Source organism: Pseudophryne corroboree, chromosome 8 (genome assembly GCF_028390025.1).
Source record: "Pseudophryne corroboree isolate aPseCor3 chromosome 8, aPseCor3.hap2, whole genome shotgun sequence".
Taxonomy (NCBI): Eukaryota; Metazoa; Chordata; class Amphibia; order Anura; family Myobatrachidae; genus Pseudophryne; species Pseudophryne corroboree.
Window position 1 is genome coordinate 64641651 of NC_086451.1, and position 19351 is coordinate 64661001.

A 19351-nucleotide genomic window follows, 5' to 3' on the forward strand; every position below is an offset into this window, starting at 1 on the left:
TACGTAAGATGGCGGCGCTGGCGTCCTTGCCCTTCCTTGTATATCGGAGACTACTAAGCGGACTACTTTCTGACGACAATGTAACATCTGCCCCTGTGCTCGGTCCCCGCCAGCTGCTAGTAGTCTGTGCCATGTCATGTGCGTAACAAGAACTCACAGTAACAGCAACACACGGTCTCTGCCAGAATGTAAAATGGCGGCGCATGGTGCCGCTGCCAGTTGTGTCGTCACTTCCTTCGTATGACGCAGCCTAACATGTAAACACGGAAGCACCGAGTGAAAAACAAAACCGCTGTCACCCGGGGACCCAGGTAACTCGGGGTATGAGCCAGACAGTCACAGGGGGCTGATCTGACGGGGTGTTCGTCACAGTGACGTCATCATTTGTTTTCTTCACAGCCTGGGGTGAGCCATGACGCAGCAGCGCGGTGTGAACGGGCTCCGGTTCAACCAGGATCAAAGTGAGTGGAGGTGGAGGTGCTGGCAGAGAGCACCGGGGCGGCCAGGGTGCCTCTGGGCAGGTCCCGAGGGTCACACGGGCCAGGGTGGCACCATTCTGAAGGGCCATGTGTTGTACTACGTTCCTGCACACAGATGTGACAGACAGCTGCTGTGTTACTGTATACCCGCTTATAGGTATCAGGGCATGTTGGGACTTATAGTCTCACAGCTGCTAGGGAGCCCGGGCTGCCTATGTCCTAGTCACTGTATACACTGGTTATGTGTCACATATACACCGCCAGCATGGTCACACACACTGTACTCTTATTTTGCAATATTTAAAGAGCTGGGGGAGTGATGTTATGTCATAAACTGCATCCAACAATTAAAAATAATGTTGTAATCTGATTCTGATGACCTGGTCCATCGTCCATACCACTATCGGTCTGTTCGTTATTTCCATATGTCATTACAGAGAAACTGCAGCGCTCGGCTCCCTGAGACGAACCTCATTAGTCAGTATAGGGAAGCGCTGGCGTTGCAGCAGGTGGTAGCAGTGTGCGCAGTCACAGAACAGAGGATGGCAATATACCGATGAGGATGTGCAACAATAAATGATGCTAACAATATAACACTCTAACATGGGGCTTACTAGTGACAGTGCTGCACCTCATGGGTGACAGCGATATACTGGGTAAATAAGCGGATTTATTACGGTCAATAAATGCGCTGCTATGTGGAGAGACACCATGCTCTCAGTCAGCTAAAGTATCTGGTGTAGATCAATGGTCGGCCAGGATAAGGTAAACAGTCGATACGTCGACCACCGTTCATCAACGTGGGGAAAAGGTTGACACGGGAAAGGAGGGTATTTTTATGTTGTTGGTGTCGCTTTCTCCGTTACATGATCAGGAACCCCAATAAGTGCACCCCATGGCGAGCAAAACTGTGGGCTAGGTGCCTCGCTCCACTACCACTGCTCTTGGCACAAGTTACTATTCCCAATTGTAGTTCACATGGATGGTAAAAGTTGAAAATAAAAAATTGTAAAAAAAAAAACCCTCATGTCAAACTTTTTCTGTGTCCATCATTGCCACGTTGCCCTTTTAATAAAGTCGAAATTTTGTCCATGTCGACCTAATGCTTGTCGACCAATAGTGGTCAACCTATGGACTGTCGACCTAACATCCAGATACCAATCCATCAGGGAGTGCCCTCTGTCAAGGGATTGGGGTAACTTCTGTAGGGGGCACCCTTTGTACATTTAGCTATAAATACAAAGTATTATACAGACAACGGGCGCTTCCTACTGTATTTTGCCTTAGTCCTTCTTTGTGTGCATACAGCTGCCACCTGTGGCTATACCAATGCTTCCCCAATACTGCACTGGCTAGGGCGGTCAATCTCAGCGGTCTGACAAGCAGGCCTGGACTGGCCCACAGGGGTACAGGGGAAACCACCGGTGGGCCCCACTGCCTGGGGGCCCACCTCTGGCTCTAAGGATCAGGTTCCAGACTGTGCACTTGAATTATACATATGTTACCTTATACTGTACTATGGTGTATATTCTACAGTGCATTGCTGTTATTGATCTGGTATATTATCATGCATGCAGCAGATGAATTTACTGCATATATTTATGAAGGGGCCCAGACGTTGCACTTTCTAATGGTTAGTCAAACCAATGAGGTGGTAGGCCACACCCCCTCTGCGGACTGGTCACACCCCTAAACATGGGCCCCTACCACTGCATTCCCCCGGTGGGCCCTACATGCCCCAGTCCGACACTGCTGACACATATGGAGGAGCTCTGTAATTTCTCTCTACTTACTATGCTAATTAGAGGCTGGGACACCTGTTGAATACTAGCAGCTTGCCCATACTTAGTTAGTACCCTATTCTCAGTGTGCAGAGCCCCCCCTGTGTTCATACCATTTTATATGTCAGGTTATCCACCGCACATTGCTGTGGACCACCCTTCCTAGAACAGGTTGTGATGTTGAAACCAAGACGTGATGTATGTTTAGGCCTGCAGCCATTGAGTGAGACTGGTGTTTAGATGTTATTGTATTGCGCTCTAGGCTGCTTCTGTTGTGCCATGGAGACGGGAGTGAGGATCTTTAACATTGAGCCGCTGATGGAGAAGGGTCACCTCGGTGAGTGCAGGGGTGAGGACGGGTGCTCATTCCACTCACCGGTGCTAATCGTCTTCCTTCTCTCTTAGACCTGGAGCAGGTGGGCAGTGTCGGACAAGTAGAAATGCTACACAGGTGTAATCTACTGGCGCTTGTTGGAGGTGGGAGTAATCCCAAATTCTCCGATATATCAGGTATAGAACATTAAAGCCTTTCATTTGCCATCTTTGTAATTATTGTCCTTTCACATTCTAACAAAGTAACATGGCAATGGTACAGTCATAACGCTTACATGTCTCTATTCTGGGTCCAGTGCTGATCTGGGATGATTCACGGGATGGAAAGGATAGGCTGGTTCTGGAATTTACATTTACTAAACCCGTGCTCAGTGTACGTCTGAGATCTGACAAGTGAGTATTTGCACAGGTATAGCAGTCTTTTTCGGAAGGTGCTGCTCCTTGGTACAAGGAATGTGTAACTGTTTTCCACCTTCAGGTTACTTCATTTTAATTTCTGGCAAGTGCCCCTGCGACTTTTACTGAATGCACTTTTTGTTTTTCTGTTTTTTGTTTGCATCTTTGTTTTGTTAGTTATATCAGCGCGCAGCTTTGTAGTGGCTATTGGTGTGTGGCACAACAAAAGCTGCTCAACTATTCTACCCATGGCAGAAAGCTTCATCGGGACACTTTAAACCAGGGTTGGGAAACCCAGTTAAATAAAACCAGTTTTGTTTAAAAAATATATATATTTTTTTGCATTAATTTTTTTTATGATTTTTTTTTTTTAATCACTCGTGCTTATTATATTAATACTGTGAAATATTGATATGTATTAGAAACCTGTATCAACCACATTTTAGTTATTTCTAACATTAACAATCCAAAGTTATTAGTCTTTGATATTTTACAGATTTAATATTTTACATCTTTCAATAAAACTAAATTGTTACTGCTTATTATTCCTATTATACTAAATATAAGTATATATTAAACATATTAAAACATACAAAGTACACTCAGACGCATCTCAGTAGGACTGAAGGTTTTGAATTGAAATAAACATGGAGGAGATTAAACCATGTTTCTCTGTGTATCACCTATTTCATGTGATGGAGTTGTTTACCGTTTAAGATTGAGAATGTTGTGCATTTTTTCCTGTCTATAGGATTGTTAGAGGAGGAATTTGTGGAGTCTTAGCTGATGCTAGGCAGATTTAATACCTCTTTGATCTGGTTCACCCTCCCTGTATCTTTGTTGTTTGTGTGAATTTACTGCATTTCTTCAGTTCACCAGGGGGATTCCCTTATAATAGGCTTTTTTTTAAAGAAGTAACAGCGCAGTACCTGTAGTCCCAGCATAACAAAAAAAAGTGGGGGGGGGGTTTTAAAAAATGAAGAAAAAAAACCCAACAGCCCATTTGGTTTAAACCAGCCAACCCTGCTTAAAACCAAAATAACTTTAAAGAACAAACATGCCTTGAAGCTGCATGGGAGGGTATAACCGGGCCGGCTCTAGACTTTGTAGAGCCCCAGGTGAAAAAATAGGGGCGTGGCTTCACAGAGAAGGGGCGTGGTCAGTTGTGCTCCGCATAGACACTAGAGGTCAATTATGACCCCTAGTGTCTATGTGCCGCTCCCACAATGCAGTGCGGTGCGCGATGACTTCATCGCAAACCGCACAGCACCGGGCATCTACCAAGCATCGGGGGCACCAGTAGCGGATCTTGCCTCGGCAGCGGCACCCTCCAGAAGGCGGCGCCCGGGCAAAAATCCTGCGTGCCCATAGCAAGATCTGCTACTGGGTATAACTGCATGTTTGAGTTGATCACTGGATGATCAGGCATTTTTTCGGTTAGCCTACCCATGTGGTTAATTAAACAGCATAGGTCCCAAGCAACCTGGGGGCATCTTGTAACTATTCACGTTGTGCTAACAGATTCCCCAATTGGTATTTGGTTTTCTCAGTTGTGTTATACATTACTTGTAATTACGTTGGAGCAAATTGGTTGTAAAGGAACAAAGTGCGCACTTTTGATGTTCCGTGTCAGTTAGAAAGGACCACTGAGCCCACAATACAAGTTGGATTATAGTTAAGAGTAAATATTTACTAATATAGATGTGAAAAGTTTATGTATCTCATCAGCTGATCATTGGCCACTTGGCTGTGTTAATAAACTGCCCAAGTTATATAAGGAATTATTTGCAGAGCTATAGATGGGCAGGATACTATTTCAGTGGAAGTATCATGGAGAATAAATCCGCCTGCATCTGTCATGGTATCTGCAACAGTGCGATGCTCTAGCGATACCTAGAATGTTTAGAAACCCAATAGTCTCTGCAAATGGTACAACACTTAGATGGAATACTCTGCAGAGACTGAAGTAGAAGATTGGGAAGAGTACCATCCATGTTAGTATGAAATTGACTTGCTCATCTTTCATCTTTAATGAACACATCAATTTTGCGGCCTTCTTGGAAGGATAGGACAGAAGAGAATAATAAATAAGAAGCTATGGGCAGATGAATAATGGGTAAAAGGATGAAATATCAAAAAAACAGTGGTAGGGATGATCACTTAAACAGATCACGGGGTAAGGTCAAATGATCAAGATACAATTATTTTGTATTTAACATCACTATTTATTTTCACTGCTTATAATATCATTATATACTTTTTAACAGTTTGATAATTTTCACTATTCACTTGAAATCGTTTGCAGTTTCACATCAATTCACTTTTAATGTACAATATATGATATCCACAAGAACATATTAAGAGTAAACTGGCACTGTTGAATTATTAGAGTTATATCAAGGACTAATGAATCCCCCTTATCACAATGCACATAGGACACAATTCACCAATCCACCACCACATTGATCAATCAAGAATTTATAAAAGGGAATGAAAGGCTCCCTGAGTAATATAAGCCCAATACTAGGCATCTAAAGCCTAAGCACAAAATCTATGAATGATAAATAAAATAGATACATCTCCCCATTAGCCTGCCAACAATATAGAAAACAAAAGATTTCCAGGTAGTGAACTAGAGAGGAATGAGAGCACTGCTACACAAACTCAAATAACATTCCTTCCCCAATAAGGTTTATTGTATCAAAAAATTATGGATAGGCTCTTTAGACCTGTCAATCAAAAATGGTTGGCGAATGAGAGACTGAGACAGTGGATATATTTCCCTCAAACCCGGAAATCGGGTTTCCTATGATTAAGCAGATGCGAAACGATCGTTAGGGGATCGGACACAACCATCATGTGTCCTTTCCATCATTTAGCATAGTCACTGTGTATATATTTATTGTTGCCAGTCTGTTATAAAATTGTGCCCGTCTATTGGGATAGGTGCTGTTCCTGGCGTAGGACAAACCGTGTGCTTACTGCACTACAAACACCCCTCCCACCGCACTGAGTCAGCCGGGTGTTTCCACACAGGAGAGCCGCGGCTAGCGGCTCACAGCTGACACGCGCGGCGTTACTGAATAGAACGCTGCGGGACAACAGAGCCACACTCTGCAGCTAACAAATGTGGGGCCCCGACAACTGGGTACATACACACATATATATCCCAGTGAGGGAATAGTGATCAGTGCGCTATTGAGGGGATATATTACAACGGGATGTTACACTGTATGTAAGAGAGAGAGAACACACAGTGTTTATGAATGAATCTCCCATTATGTGCAGTAAATGAGAACTCTAAGGAAAAAACATATATGAAAGTGTCATAGAACCTTAATACACATCATACATGTGTGCTGACAGGTAAAGCAACAAGCGTGGATCACAACCACACAGAAAAAGAGCGTTGCAATTCTAGCAATAAAAGTTATTATATATAAAAAAACAAGTGCTCTTAGTTCAGCAGTACATGAAAAACTGCATGTGAGAGGTGATATAAACTTCCCCATACGTTTACGTGTGTATATATACATTTGGTGGTGAAACATAAATCACTAATAGGGTTAATGACATATAGAGCTAAACATCCTGAATAGATTATAAATTCAGGCTTCATATATAGGGAGCAGCAACACTGGGAATTCTCCTAGGGGCAGCAAATTCCTAATAACAGGAGGCACTCAAAGTACGATCCACCACTCAAATATAACTAGTCAGTGATGCGCACACTGCAAAAACCATAATAGTGGTAGCATATTGAAATTGGAACAGGAGTATTTTACTCCTAGATACAAAAGTAACAATATCAGACACAAGGCAACTAGCATTGCTACAGATATTGCAACAGTGTTCAAATACTGGAGACAGTGAAGAAACACAACAATTACAGTGACTAAGCCTTTTAATTCACTTTATTATGTTTTCACAATTTATTCACATGCACTATATTTCGCCTATGTTTTAAACAAATTAATAAAAGCTATATTTTAGATTAGTGGTCATCTATCATGATAGATATTTGACTTTATGAGAATAAGACAGTCCGAGTGTGCCCAATATAGGGAATTCTTTCTTTCTTTCTTTTTTGATTTCTTACGGTTATGATATCCCTGGAGCACCTCCCAATAAAAGGCATACATATGCTTTATTGAATAAAGGGAAAGGACATAAAATAATACATGAATATAATTTATCAAAATAAATGTCTGTGCGACCCCTCTCTCTTCTTTGAAATTGCTCATCTTTCTGACAGAATTACATTTCCTATTACAGAATCGTCATCATACTGAAAAATCGGATTTATGTCTACTCTTTCCCTGACAATCCTACCAAACTCTTTGAGTTTGACACCCGAGACAACCCTAAAGGTAAAATATTCCCATAGTTTTTAGATAGAACTGTCAGATATAAGTGCCTTGGTTATGAATGCTGATGGTTGGTTTGTGACTAGTTTGTCAGCGTGCTGCTGTGATGATTAAGCGTCGTTACGACAGGTACTATCGCCTACATATTAAGCAGCTCTGTACAGCTACAATGGATAACAATCAGCAGCACACACAAGGGTGTAGTGATCAGTGAGTGATGTTTCTCACATACAATGCCACATACAGTTTATGGGGAGAGGCACTCACAAGACCACCTGTCTGGATCCCGGTGGTCATAATGCCGACGCCGGAATCCCGTCAGGCGGTGAAATGCCGGTACCGGAATACCAGCGCCACAGGCTTTTCTCCATCTGTGGGTGTCCACAACACTCACAGAGGGAGATTATAACCTGTGGCGAGCGCAGAGAGCCACCTTGCCCGCAGCGTGGCAAGTGCAGCGAGCCTGCAAGGGGCTCTCTAGCGTTCGCCCCGCTGTCGGCATACTGGTGGCGGGATCCCGGCCGCCGGTAAAAAGTATGTATTCCGTTTATGAGCATTCACCTAAGGTCTTTATTTTCTCATCTGTCCAATTCTGTATTTGTATCTTTTTCTTATAAATGAATGATGAGAGTCTTATTCATCATTATGCCGATGTTTATCTCCCCAGGCCTGTGCGATCTGTGCCCCAGTATGGAGAAACAGTTGCTTGTGTTCCCGGGACATAAATGTGGCAGCCTGCAGCTGGTGGTGAGTTTGATATCATTATAGCACTTTGGTGCGGGGTATGGTATATGACGTATCTAAGCCTTCACTCTGCCTGTAGGATCTGTGCAATGCCAAGCCCAGCAGTTCCTCCGCCCCATTCACCATAAACGCCCATCAGAGTGAACTGGGCTGCCTGGCCGTCAATCAGCAGGGCACACTAGTGGCTTCCGCATCCCGCAAAGGCACTTTAATCCGGCTGTTTGACACCCAGACGCGGGAGCAGCTGGTGGAACTGCGGCGTGGCACAGACCCAGCCACTTTATACTGGTAAGCAAACTATGTATGACATATTGAATGGTAAGGGGTTACGCAATGCTACCATACACATCAATAATAATCAAATAATAGGTGTGAATACCTGAGTAAGAAACAGATACATTTATATTGAGTCCATTTCTGACACTGTAATAACATTTATGTTTAATAAAACATGGAAATCAAAACAAAGTATATCTAAATAATTGTCCTACTGTATATATGCCCCCATGGGGTATATATACTGTATAGAGTTGTTGGAAAAGTCACAGCTGTATCTGTGGGAACTACATGTATCAAGATAACCTGGTTAGGGAGTTCCCATGAATAATAAAGAAACCAGTCTGGTTAACCTATGATAGGTAATACATTATTTCTTCCAAATGGGAGATGGTTGGTCACAAGATGCCATGCACTAAGCCGTATTGGTCTGTAATCAGGATTATATAGATTAGCAATTGGCACAAATATTACTCCCAGATCCTATGCCGATATTCACGCGAACAATGTTTTTCTCTTCTGCGCATACTTCTGAGTCGCTCCGCACATGTATCCTGAGTTTGTTTGTACAGAGTCGCTGATCACATTTAGGTGCACGGTAGGAGATATGTGAGCAGCATTCCTGGATGGTGACTGGGAGGTAACGGGGAGGCTAAAGAGACACGCGGAGAGGACGCGTGTCATGGGAGTATGGTGGGCGAGTTTCTGAAGGCAGTTACGTGTTTATGGTGCGACGTATAACGTACCAAGCGCTATTTCTGTGCCTGTGGACGCTGACAGTGAATGTCTCAGTCCTTGCTAATTAAGATAGTTCCAGCGATAAAGGCACTGTGCACATCTTCGCTCTGAAGGACACCAAGCTGAACCGCCGCTCTGCGTATGTGACATCCCGCACTCTGACAGCGCTGCAGAGATAGCTGGTGGCTGTCTCAGGGCTTCCACTGTTGCACACAAGTGAAAGACTTTGTATTGACATTAGCATAAAGACGCAACTGCGGCAAAAGTCATCGCCATGTCTGTGTCCCATCATGCATCAGCCTCTTGTGTTCCATATGACAGCTAATTTGAATGATTTCAGTCCTATAGGCCAGGGGTAGATGTGTGTCCTCCCTCTTAACACTTTGGCGCTCTGCTTTGGGGTATATCACAAATGGGAGCACTCACTCTGTCTGTAGGATCCCTATCTTTAGATGTTGCTGGCCTGGCTGAGCATTGTGCTTGGTTAGTGGCCACATCAGTGTATATTGGGTGCAAGGACGCAGACAGCTGCTACATATGTGTGTCGGCCATCACTAAACGGCTCCATCGCACCACTGCATCCGCCTTTCTCCCACAGTCTCTGCCACTTTTACCTGGGCTTCAAGCAAATGATAACTGTGTTATCATTACCTGGATCATTTCCCCTGAGACAGGTTCGTGGAATGGACAGAGGGGGTAATTTCAAGTTGATCGCAGCAGGAAATTTTTTAGCAGTTGGGCAAAACCATGTGCACTGCGGGGAGGCAGATGTAACATGTGCAGAAAGAGTTAGATTTGGGTGGGTTATTTTGTTTCTGTGCAGGGTAAATACTGGCTGCTTTATTTTTACACTGCAGTTTAGATTGCAGATTGAACTCACCACACCCAAATCTAACTCTCTCTGCACATGTTATATCTGCCTCCCCTGCAGTGCACATGGTTTTGCCCAATTGCTAACAAAGTTCCTGCTGCGATCAACTCAAAATTACCCCCAGAGTGCACAAAAGAAAACATACATATTATATGTACATGGATATTGCTAAATCTATACTACACAAGAAGCACTGAACCAACAACCACAGTGACACCAAACCAATAACTGTACAACATTGCCACTTTCATTTTGTAACTTTATTACCCAATATGGTTAAAAATAATAAAAAAAAGAGAACTAAAATAAATGCAATAGAATTTTCTTCCTTGTGTTGTTTCCCCAGTATCAGTTTCAGCCACGACAGCTCCTTCCTGTGTAGTTCCAGCGATAAAGGCACCGTGCACATCTTCGCTCTGAAGGACACCAAGCTGAACCGCCGCTCTGCGTATGTGACATCCTGCACTCTGACAGCGCAGCAGAGATAGCTGGTGGCTGTCTCAGGGCTTCCACTGTTCATCGAGATGAATCATTTGTCAGGGGAGACTGTAAAACCAGGCTCACCACATGCTACGCTCGCAATAAAAAGCTACGCAGAACTGAAGATAGCACAGGGAACCTTTATACTTTATAATTTATTTATTTTATATTGGATAACTTCAAATGTAATTAAACATAAAGCAGATTAAATACAGTTGGGGTCTGACTTCTACGCAGAATGTCAAGAAGAAAAAAAAAACCTGTGTAATATCAGTTATTATACTTTTATAAAGGGCCAACATGTTACACAGCACTGTAAAGTGAGAGGAGGTTGGCTATGCGTGACCGGCGGTCATAATACCGACGCCGGAATCCCGGCTTGCGCTCCCCACAGGTTATATTCCCACACTATGGGTGTCGTAGACACCCACAAGTGGGAATAGTCCCAGTTAGTCGGCATGCCGACTGTCGGGACTGTAAGGGGGCGGGATTCCGGCGTCACACCGGTCACATAACTGTCTACCGTGAGAGGATCATGAGACAATAAGGTTGTGAAATACTACAAATCATATAAAATAATTTTTAAATTAATAGTTAATTCAAATGAAAAAAATAGTTAAAAAAAAAATCCCTATAACAATACCTACAATCTGATTTGGCAATAATACTAAAAAGTTGTTTTAAATACTCAATTTTAACTATGTTCACAGTAAGTCCAGTGTAGATGTTTTTGTTGCTGCGGTGGCTCCATTGGAGGTCAAGTTTTTATTGAAAGTTATTAATTGTTCAGGCAGTAACCTTGTTAAGGTCAAGTCTAAAGGATTTGCCCACCGTCTGATAAATGATTAGATGAGGATTTTTGCCTTCTTCGGCTTTTACTACATACTGTACAGGACTTTGACTAACTTTATTTTGCATATTTCACCAAGCCTTTATATAGTGTAGCTTACTTCCATTGCCTTTGCATACGATACAGAACAGCTCTGTATATTGCATTTGATTGTATCCACAGAGCTATTTTATGTCATGTCTAAAGGCAATGATAATAAACCTCTCTGACTAGATGATTTAAGGCTTTGATGAAAAGTATATATCGGGGTTTATATTGTGCAGGAATTTTGGGCGAGTATCCCCGCATTTTTAAAGTGGAAATCATTTACAATGCAAAACCAGGTTGGTTTTGCCTTGTGATTTCCGCTTTAAAAATACGGGCATACTCGCCGGAATTCCTGCACTACGTCTTTCAGGCTATTACATAAGCCCCATGGCTGGTAGAAGAAACAATAAAGAAGATTCAGCATTATTACGGTATCTACTGGTTTGTTAATATTATGTGTACTAAACTGGTGTGTTATACTGTTTCAGCTTGGCGCGTGTTGGGAAGGTGGGTCCTATGATTGGCCAGTACGTGGATTCACAGTGGAGTTTGGCCAGTTTCACCGTACCTGCAGAGTCTGCCTGTATCTGCGCATTCGGCAAAAACACCTCCAAAAATGTCAATTCTGTCATAGGTGAGACCATTACCTCCCTTTCCCACAGCCCCCAGCCTCATACTACAGATGGGATAACCATGCTCTCTTTTCCATAGCGGTCTGCGTGGACGGAACGTTTCACAAGTACGTCTTCACCCCAGAAGGGAACTGTAACCGGGAGGCCTTTGATGTATATCTGGACATCTGCGATGATGACATATTTTGAGCCGCTATTGACGTGGCAGCGACTGGGCTGAAGATACAGGGTCAGGCCTGATTACAGGAGAACACTGTATCAGGTCGCTCACGGAGGGGAATATATGGACATTGGACACTAATGCTGTGTTCATGCTGTGGGGGTAATTCCAAGTTGATCGCAGCAGGATTTTTGATAGCAATTGGGCAAAACCATGTGCACTGCAGGGGAGGCAGATATAACATGTGCAGAGAGAGTTAGATTTGGGTGGGTTATTTTGTTTCTGTGCAGGGTAAATACTGGCTGCTTTATTTTTACACTGCAATTAAGATTGCAGATTGAACACACCCCACCCAAATCTAACTCTCTCTGCACATGTTACACCTGCCCCCTGCAGTGCACATGGTTTTGCCCAATTGCTAACAAAAATCCTGCTGCGATCAACTTGGAATTACCCCCATGCTGTATTATTATTATTGTATATAGGATGGCATTGCTTGTATGTATTCTAAATGTTTCTTAGTAATAAAGGAGTTTAAAGACACTAGAGCAGGGCTGTAAAGGTACAGAGTAGGGTGTAACTATAACTAGGCAACAACTGATACAGCACCAACTGGTTTTGCAAAAATCATTCTCTTACATTGTCCAATTATGGTGCTTTTTTTTAACTCTCACTTTTGTAACATGACACCAGGATAACTGGCGCTCACACATGGATATTCTGTGCTCTCACCATAGTTGTGCAACCCCCCTACCTCGGGACAGAAACTACTCACTGGGGCACCTCTGTGTCAGTCACTGCTGTTGTCTCCTTCCTGCACCTCAGCCGGCTCCTAGGGAAGACGCAGCCAAGTTTTGAATACAAGATGGCCAATGTAAAACTGCTTTATATGGATAGAGCGAGTTCACATTTGCCATGTTGGATTTAGAAAAACAAAAGAGTCTGCCTCTTCTCTCGGAGCCAGCTGAGATGTGGGGAGGACACGCTGGGTAGAGTTTGGGCCTACCTAAGGATGTGCGGGAACACACTCTGCACACGACTATGGCTATCACCCAATATGTCTTACACACCTGTCAGGGCAAAAATAGGATTTTAATACCTACCGGTAAATCCTTTTCTCCTAGTCCGTAGAGGATGCTGGGGACTCCAAAAGGACCATGGGGTATAGACGGGATCCGCAGGAGACATGGGCACACTAAAAAGACTTTTACTGGGTGTGAACTGGCTCTTCCCTCTATGCCCCTCCTCCAGACCTCCGTTATAGGAACTGTGCCCAGGAGAGACGGACATTTTGAGGAAAGGATTTTTGTTAAACTAAGGGCGAGAGACATACCAGCTCACACCACAAACACACCGTACAACTGGATCAGCAAGAACAAGATAACAGTATGAATTAGCAACAGCAACAAGCTGAATATAACGGATACACAAACCTCGTGTAACCGAAAATAACCAGTATCAATACAACTGCAAGGAACAGTCCGCACTGGGATGGGCGCCCAGCATCCTCTACGGACTAGGAGAAAAGGATTTACCGGTAGGTATTAAAATCCTATTTTCTCTTACGTCCTAGAGGATGCTGGGGACTCCAAAAGGACCATGGGGTCTATACCAAAGCTCCAGACCGGGCGGGAGAGTGCGGACAACTGTGAAGCACCGATTGAGCAAACATGAGGTCCTCCTCAGCCAGGGTATCAAACTTATAGAACTTAGCAAAAGTGTTTGAAACCGACCCACGTAGTTGCTCGGCAAAGCTGAAGTGCTGAGACCCTTCGGGCAGCCGCCCAAGAAGAGCCCACCTTCCTGGTAGAATGGGCCTTTACTGACTTCGGCAACGGCAGCCCAGCCGAAGAATGAGCGTGCTGAATCGTATTACAAATCCAGCGTGCAATAGTCTGATTGGAAGCAGGATTTCCAATCTTGTTGGAAGCACACAGGACAAACAGAGCCTCTGTTTTCCTAGTAAGAGCTGTTCTGGCGACATAAATTTTCAAAGCTCTTACGACAAGAGATTTCGGGACTGCCACAGCATCCGTAGCCACAGGTACCACAATAGGTTGATTTATTTAAAACGAAGAAACCACCTCCGGCAGAAATTGTTGACGAGTCCTCAATTCGGCTCTATCCACATGAGAAATCAAATATGGGCTCTTGTGAGGCAAAGCCGCCAATTTGGACACTCATCTGGCAGACACCAAAGCCAAAAGCATGACCACTTTCCAAGTGAGAAACTTCAACTCAACCTTACGCAAAGGTTCAAACCAGTGAGACATAAGAAACTGCAACACCACTTCAAGATCCCATGGTGCCACGGGTGGCACAAATGGAGGATGGATATGCAGCACCCCCTTCATGAAAGTCTGAACCTCAGGAAGGACGGCCAATTCTTTTTGAAAGAAAATAGATAAAGCCGAAATCTGCACTTTGATCGAACCCAATTTCAGGCCTGCATCCACGCCTGCCTGTAAAAAGTGGAGGAAACTCCTCCGCAGGAGCTGCCTTGGTTTCACACCACGACACACACCTTCTCCAAATACGGTGATAATGTTTTGCCGTGACCTCCTTCCTAGCCTTGAGGAGAGTGGGGATGACCTCCCTGGGAATACCTTTCCGAGCTAGGATTTGGCGTTCAACTTCCACGCCGTCAAATGCAGCCGCGGTAAGTCCGGAAACACGCAGGGCCCCTGCAGTAACAGGTCCTCTCTTAGAGGAAGCGGCCAAGGATCTTCTACTAGTAATTCCTGAAGATCCGGATACCAGGCCCTCCGTGGCCAATCTGGAACGACGAGTATTGCCTGAACCCTTGTTCTCTTATGATCCTCAACACCTTTGGAATGAGAGGAAGCGGAGGGAACACATACACCGACTGAAACACCCACGGAGTTACCAGGGTGTCCACTGCACAGGCTTGGGGGTCCCTTGACCTGGAACAATACCTCGGAAGCTTCTCGTTGAGGCGAGACGCCATCATGTCTATTTGAGGAATTCCCCAACGACTTGTCACTTCTGCAAATACCTCTTGATGAAGAGCCCACTCTCCTGGATGGAGATCGTGTCTGCTGAGGAAGTCTGCTTCCCAGTTGTCCACGCCCGGGAGGAAGACTGCTGACAGAGCGCTCACGTGCTGTTCCGCCCAGCGTAGAATTCTTGTGGCCTCCGCCATTGCTGCCCTGCTCCTTGTTCCGCCTTGGCGGTTTACGTACGCCACCGCTGTTATGTTGTCCAACTGGATCAGGAAAGGGAGACCCTGAAGAAGGTTCTTTGCTTGCAGGAGTCCGTTGTAAAAGGCTCTTAACTCGAGAACATTTATGTGGAGACCAGCTTCCTGGCTTGACCGTTTTCCCTGGAAACTTCTTCCTTGCGTGACTGCGCCCCAGCCTCTGAGACTTGCATCTGTGGTCAGCAGGACCCAGTCCTGGATTCCAAATCGGCATCCCTCTAGAAGGTGAGAACCTTGCAGCCACCACAGGAGAGAAATCCTGGCCCTGGAAGATAGACCTATTTTCCAGTGCATGTGCAGGTGAGACCCGGACCATTTGTTCAGCAGATCCCACTGAAACACCCGGGCATGAAACCTGCCAAACGGAATGGCTTCGTAAGCCGCAACCATCTTCCCTAGCACTCGAGTGCATTGATGAATCGACACTCTTGTCGGCCTCAGAAGCTCCTTGACCATGGTCTGTATTTCCAGAGCTTTGTCCTCCGGAAGAAACACTCTCTGAAGCTCCGTGTCTAGGATCATGCCCAGGAAGGGCAGCCGAGTTGTCGGGATCAACTGAGACTTTGGCAAATTTAGAATCCAACCGTGATGTCGCAGAACCGACAGGGAGAGTTCCACATTTCTTTACAATTTTTCCTGTGATCTCGCCCTTATCAGGAGATCGTCCAAGTACGGGATAATTGTGACCCCTTGCTTGCAAAGGAGAACCATCATTTCCGCCATTACCTTGGTGAAGACCCTCGGGCCGTGGAAAGCCCAAACGGTAACGTCTGAAATTGGTAATGACAATCCTGCACCGCAAATCTCAGGAAAGCCTGATGAGGAGGATATATCAGGACGTGTAAGTAGGCATCCTTTATGTCGACTGACGCCATAAAATCTCCCCCTTCTAGGCTGGCGATCACAGCTCGAAGAGATTCCATCTTGAACTTGAAAGTTTTCAAGTATGGATTGAGGGATTTTAGGTTCAGAATCGGTCTGACCGAGCCGTCCGGCTTTGGCACGACAAAGAGGCTCGAATAAAACCCTTCCTCCCCGTTGGGACGGTGGAACCGGCACAATGACCCTCTGTTGACACAGCTTTTGTATCGCAGCATTTACTACTACTCTTTCTGGAAGAGAAACTGGTAGTGCCGACTTGAAAAAGCGGCGTGGGGGTAACTCCTGAAACTCCAGTTTGTACCCTTGGGACACTATGTCTAAGGCCCAAAGATCCAGGGCTGATTTAAACCAGACCTGACTGAAGAATCGGAGACTGCCCCCCACCGGCACGGATTCCCGCAGGGGAGCCCCAGCGTCATGCGGTGGACTTGGTAGAGGCGGGGGAGGACTTTTGGTCCTGGGTGCCTGACACGGCAGGCAACCTCTTTCCCCTTCCTCTACCCTTTGAAGCGAGGAAGGACGAGCCCCTTCCTCTTTTGTATTTATTAGGCCGAAAGGACTGTATCTGATGATGGGGCGCCTTTTTCTGTTGTGTGGGAATATAAGGAAGAAAAGATTACTTACCCGCAGTAGCGGTAGACACCAGGTCAGCAAGGCGGTCACCAAACAAGACACTACCTTTAAAAGGGAGAGCTTCCATATTTTTCTTGGAGTCGGCATCAGCATTCCATTGATGAATCCACAGCGCCCTTCTGGCCGAGACCGCCATGGCATTGGCTCTTGATCCCAAGAGGCCAACATCCCTTGCCGCATCCTTTAGGTAATCTGCAGCGTCCTTGATATAACCAAGAGTCAAAAGAATGTTATCCTTATGAAGGGTATTCATATCAGAAGCCAAATTATCAGCCCACTTAGCAATAGCACTACTCACCCATACCGACGCCACAGCAGCTCTGAGCCATGCACCAGTATTAACGAAAATGGCCTTCAATGTCGTCTCCTGCTTGCGATCCACCGGATCCTTGAGAGCAGCCGTGTCAGGAGACGGAAGCGGTACCTTCTTGGACAATCGGGATAGAGCCTTGTCCACATTGGGAGACGACTCCCACTTCTCCTTGTCGTCAGAGGGGAAAGGATATGCCATCAAAATTCTCTTGGGAATCTGCCACCTTTTGTCAGGCGACTCCCAAGCCTTTTCACAAAGAGCGTTCAGTTCATGAGAGGGGGGAAACTTCACCTCAGGCTTTTTCCCTTTAAATAATCCTCAGAGATATGTAAAACATCTTTAATAGCCACAATCATGTACTGAATACTCCTAACTACCCTTGGATGTAAAGTAGCCTCATTGAAATCGACATCAGACTCAGAGTCTGTGTCGGTATCTGTATCTGCCACCTGGGTAAATAAACGTTTTTGTGACCCTGAGGGGGTCTGTACCTGAGACAAAGCGTCCTCCATGGATTTCCTCCATGTTTGTGTCTGAGAATCAGATTTATCCAGCCTCTTAGACAATAAAGCCACATTTGCATTCAGTGTACTCAACATATTCCCCCAATCAGCAGTCGGCTGTGCCGACAGAGTCATTCCCAAATCCTTTTCTGCGCCCCCAGTAACTTCCTCCGGGGAGGAACACTCAGCCTCAGACATGTCGACACGAAGTACCGACACACCCACACTCACACCGGCCAAATCACGGGGACAGACCCACAGTGAAGCCTGCAGAGAGAAACACAGAGAGAGTATGCCGGCTCACACCCTAGCACCCATATACTACAAATAAATAATATATGTGGTCTGCGCTGTAATATTAATATAAAAAGCACCAAATTGCATGTGCCCCCCCATTTTGCTCCCTTGTTACTTGTAAGGCGCTTGGAGGTCCGGGGCCAGCATCTCTGCAGCGGCTGTGGAGAGAGAGAAAATGGTGCTGGTGAGCTGTGCGGCTGAGCCCCGCCCCTTCCCGGCGCGCTGTAGCTCAAATTTGAATTTATTATACTGGCGGGGGTATTGTATACGGTGCCCGGGCACCGAATATGCTTTCTGTCAGTTAAATTGACACTCAGTAACTGCTGCCCAGTGCGCACCCCCCAGCGCCCTCCACCCTGTGAGTGCCGTTGGTGATGTGTGTGGAAGCATGGAGCGCAGCGCTACCGCTGCACCGTTACTGAAGTCTTCTGCCGTCTGATGTCTTCTGTTCTTCTAATACTCTCTTCTTTCTTCTGGCTTCTGTGAGGGGGGTGACGGCGCGGCTCCGGGAACAAGCAGCTAGGCGCACCAAGTGATCATACCCTCTAGAGCTAATGGTGTCCAGTAGCCTAAGAAGCAGAGCCCTTAACTAAGAAGAAGTAGGTCTGCTTCTCTCCCCTCAGTCCCACGATGCAAGGAGCCTGTAGCCAGCAGGTCTGCCTGAAAATAAAAAACCTAACAAAAGTATTTTCCAGAGAAACTCAGTAGAGCTCCCCTACTGTGTGTCCAGTCACTCCTGGGCACAGAATCTAACTGAGGTCTGGAGGAGGGGCATAGAGGGAGGAGCCAGTTCACACCCAGTAAAAGTCTTTTTAGTGTGCCCATGTCTCCTGCGGATCCCGTCTATACCCCATGGTCCTTTTGGAGTCCCCAGCATCCTCTAGGACGTAAGAGAAAATAGGATTTTAATTACCTACCGGTAAATCCTTTTCTCGTAGTCCGTAGAGGATACTGGGGTCCATTTAGTACCATGGGGTATAGGGGGTAATTCCAAGTTGATCGCAGCAGGAATTTTGTTAGCAGTTGGGCAAAACCATGTGCACTGCAGGGGAGGCAGATATAACATGTGCAGAAAGAGTTAGATTTGGGTGGGTTATTTTGTTTCTGTGCAGGGTAAATACTGGCTGCTTTATTTTTAAACTGCAAATTAGATTGCAGATTGAACACACCACACCCAAATCTAACTCTCTCTGCACATGTTAAATCTGCCTTCCCTGCAGTGCACATGGGGGGTAAGAGGGAGAGAGAGAGGCTGTTACTGTGTATGACACTCTGTCAATTTTAAGGCCATTTTCATAGGGAAAGCCTGCCAAATAAATCCTTGTACCTTAGTCCAAAAACTTTTCAATCCCCCCTTGTAGATGTACAG

General features: G+C 45.3%; 1 protein-coding gene across 2 annotated transcripts; it reads left to right on the forward strand.

The window, feature by feature from the left end:
* The first annotated feature begins 206 nt into the window (after window positions 1-206).
* On the forward strand, window positions 207-12677 carry WDR45 (WD repeat domain 45). 2 transcript variants are annotated; one of them, XM_063936538.1, is made up of 11 exons: window positions 207-311; window positions 400-461; window positions 2523-2597; window positions 2666-2770; window positions 2890-2986; window positions 7265-7359; window positions 8024-8103; window positions 8180-8388; window positions 10332-10433; window positions 11831-11976; window positions 12054-12677. In XM_063936538.1, exons 2-11 carry the CDS (start codon window positions 413-415, stop codon window positions 12161-12163), a joined length of 1068 nt encoding a protein of 355 aa, XP_063792608.1. In that variant the 5' UTR covers window positions 207-311; window positions 400-412; the 3' UTR covers window positions 12164-12677. The 2 variants fall into 2 exon arrangements, with proteins under 2 accessions (XP_063792608.1, XP_063792609.1); XM_063936539.1 differs by having other exon boundaries at window positions 231-321.
* The last annotated feature ends 6674 nt before the right edge of the window (window positions 12678-19351 follow it).

Coding starts and splice junctions, on each gene's coding strand:
- WDR45 (XM_063936538.1), top strand. CDS start 413: ATGACGCAGCAGCGCGGTGTGAACGGGCTCCGGTTCAACCAGGATCAA. Junction 2,598..2,665: donor GATGGAGAAGGGTCACCTCG/GTGAGTGCAGGG, acceptor CTTCTCTCTTAG/ACCTGGAGCAGGTGGGCAGT. Junction 11,977..12,053: donor AAATGTCAATTCTGTCATAG/GTGAGACCATTA, acceptor TCTTTTCCATAG/CGGTCTGCGTGGACGGAACG.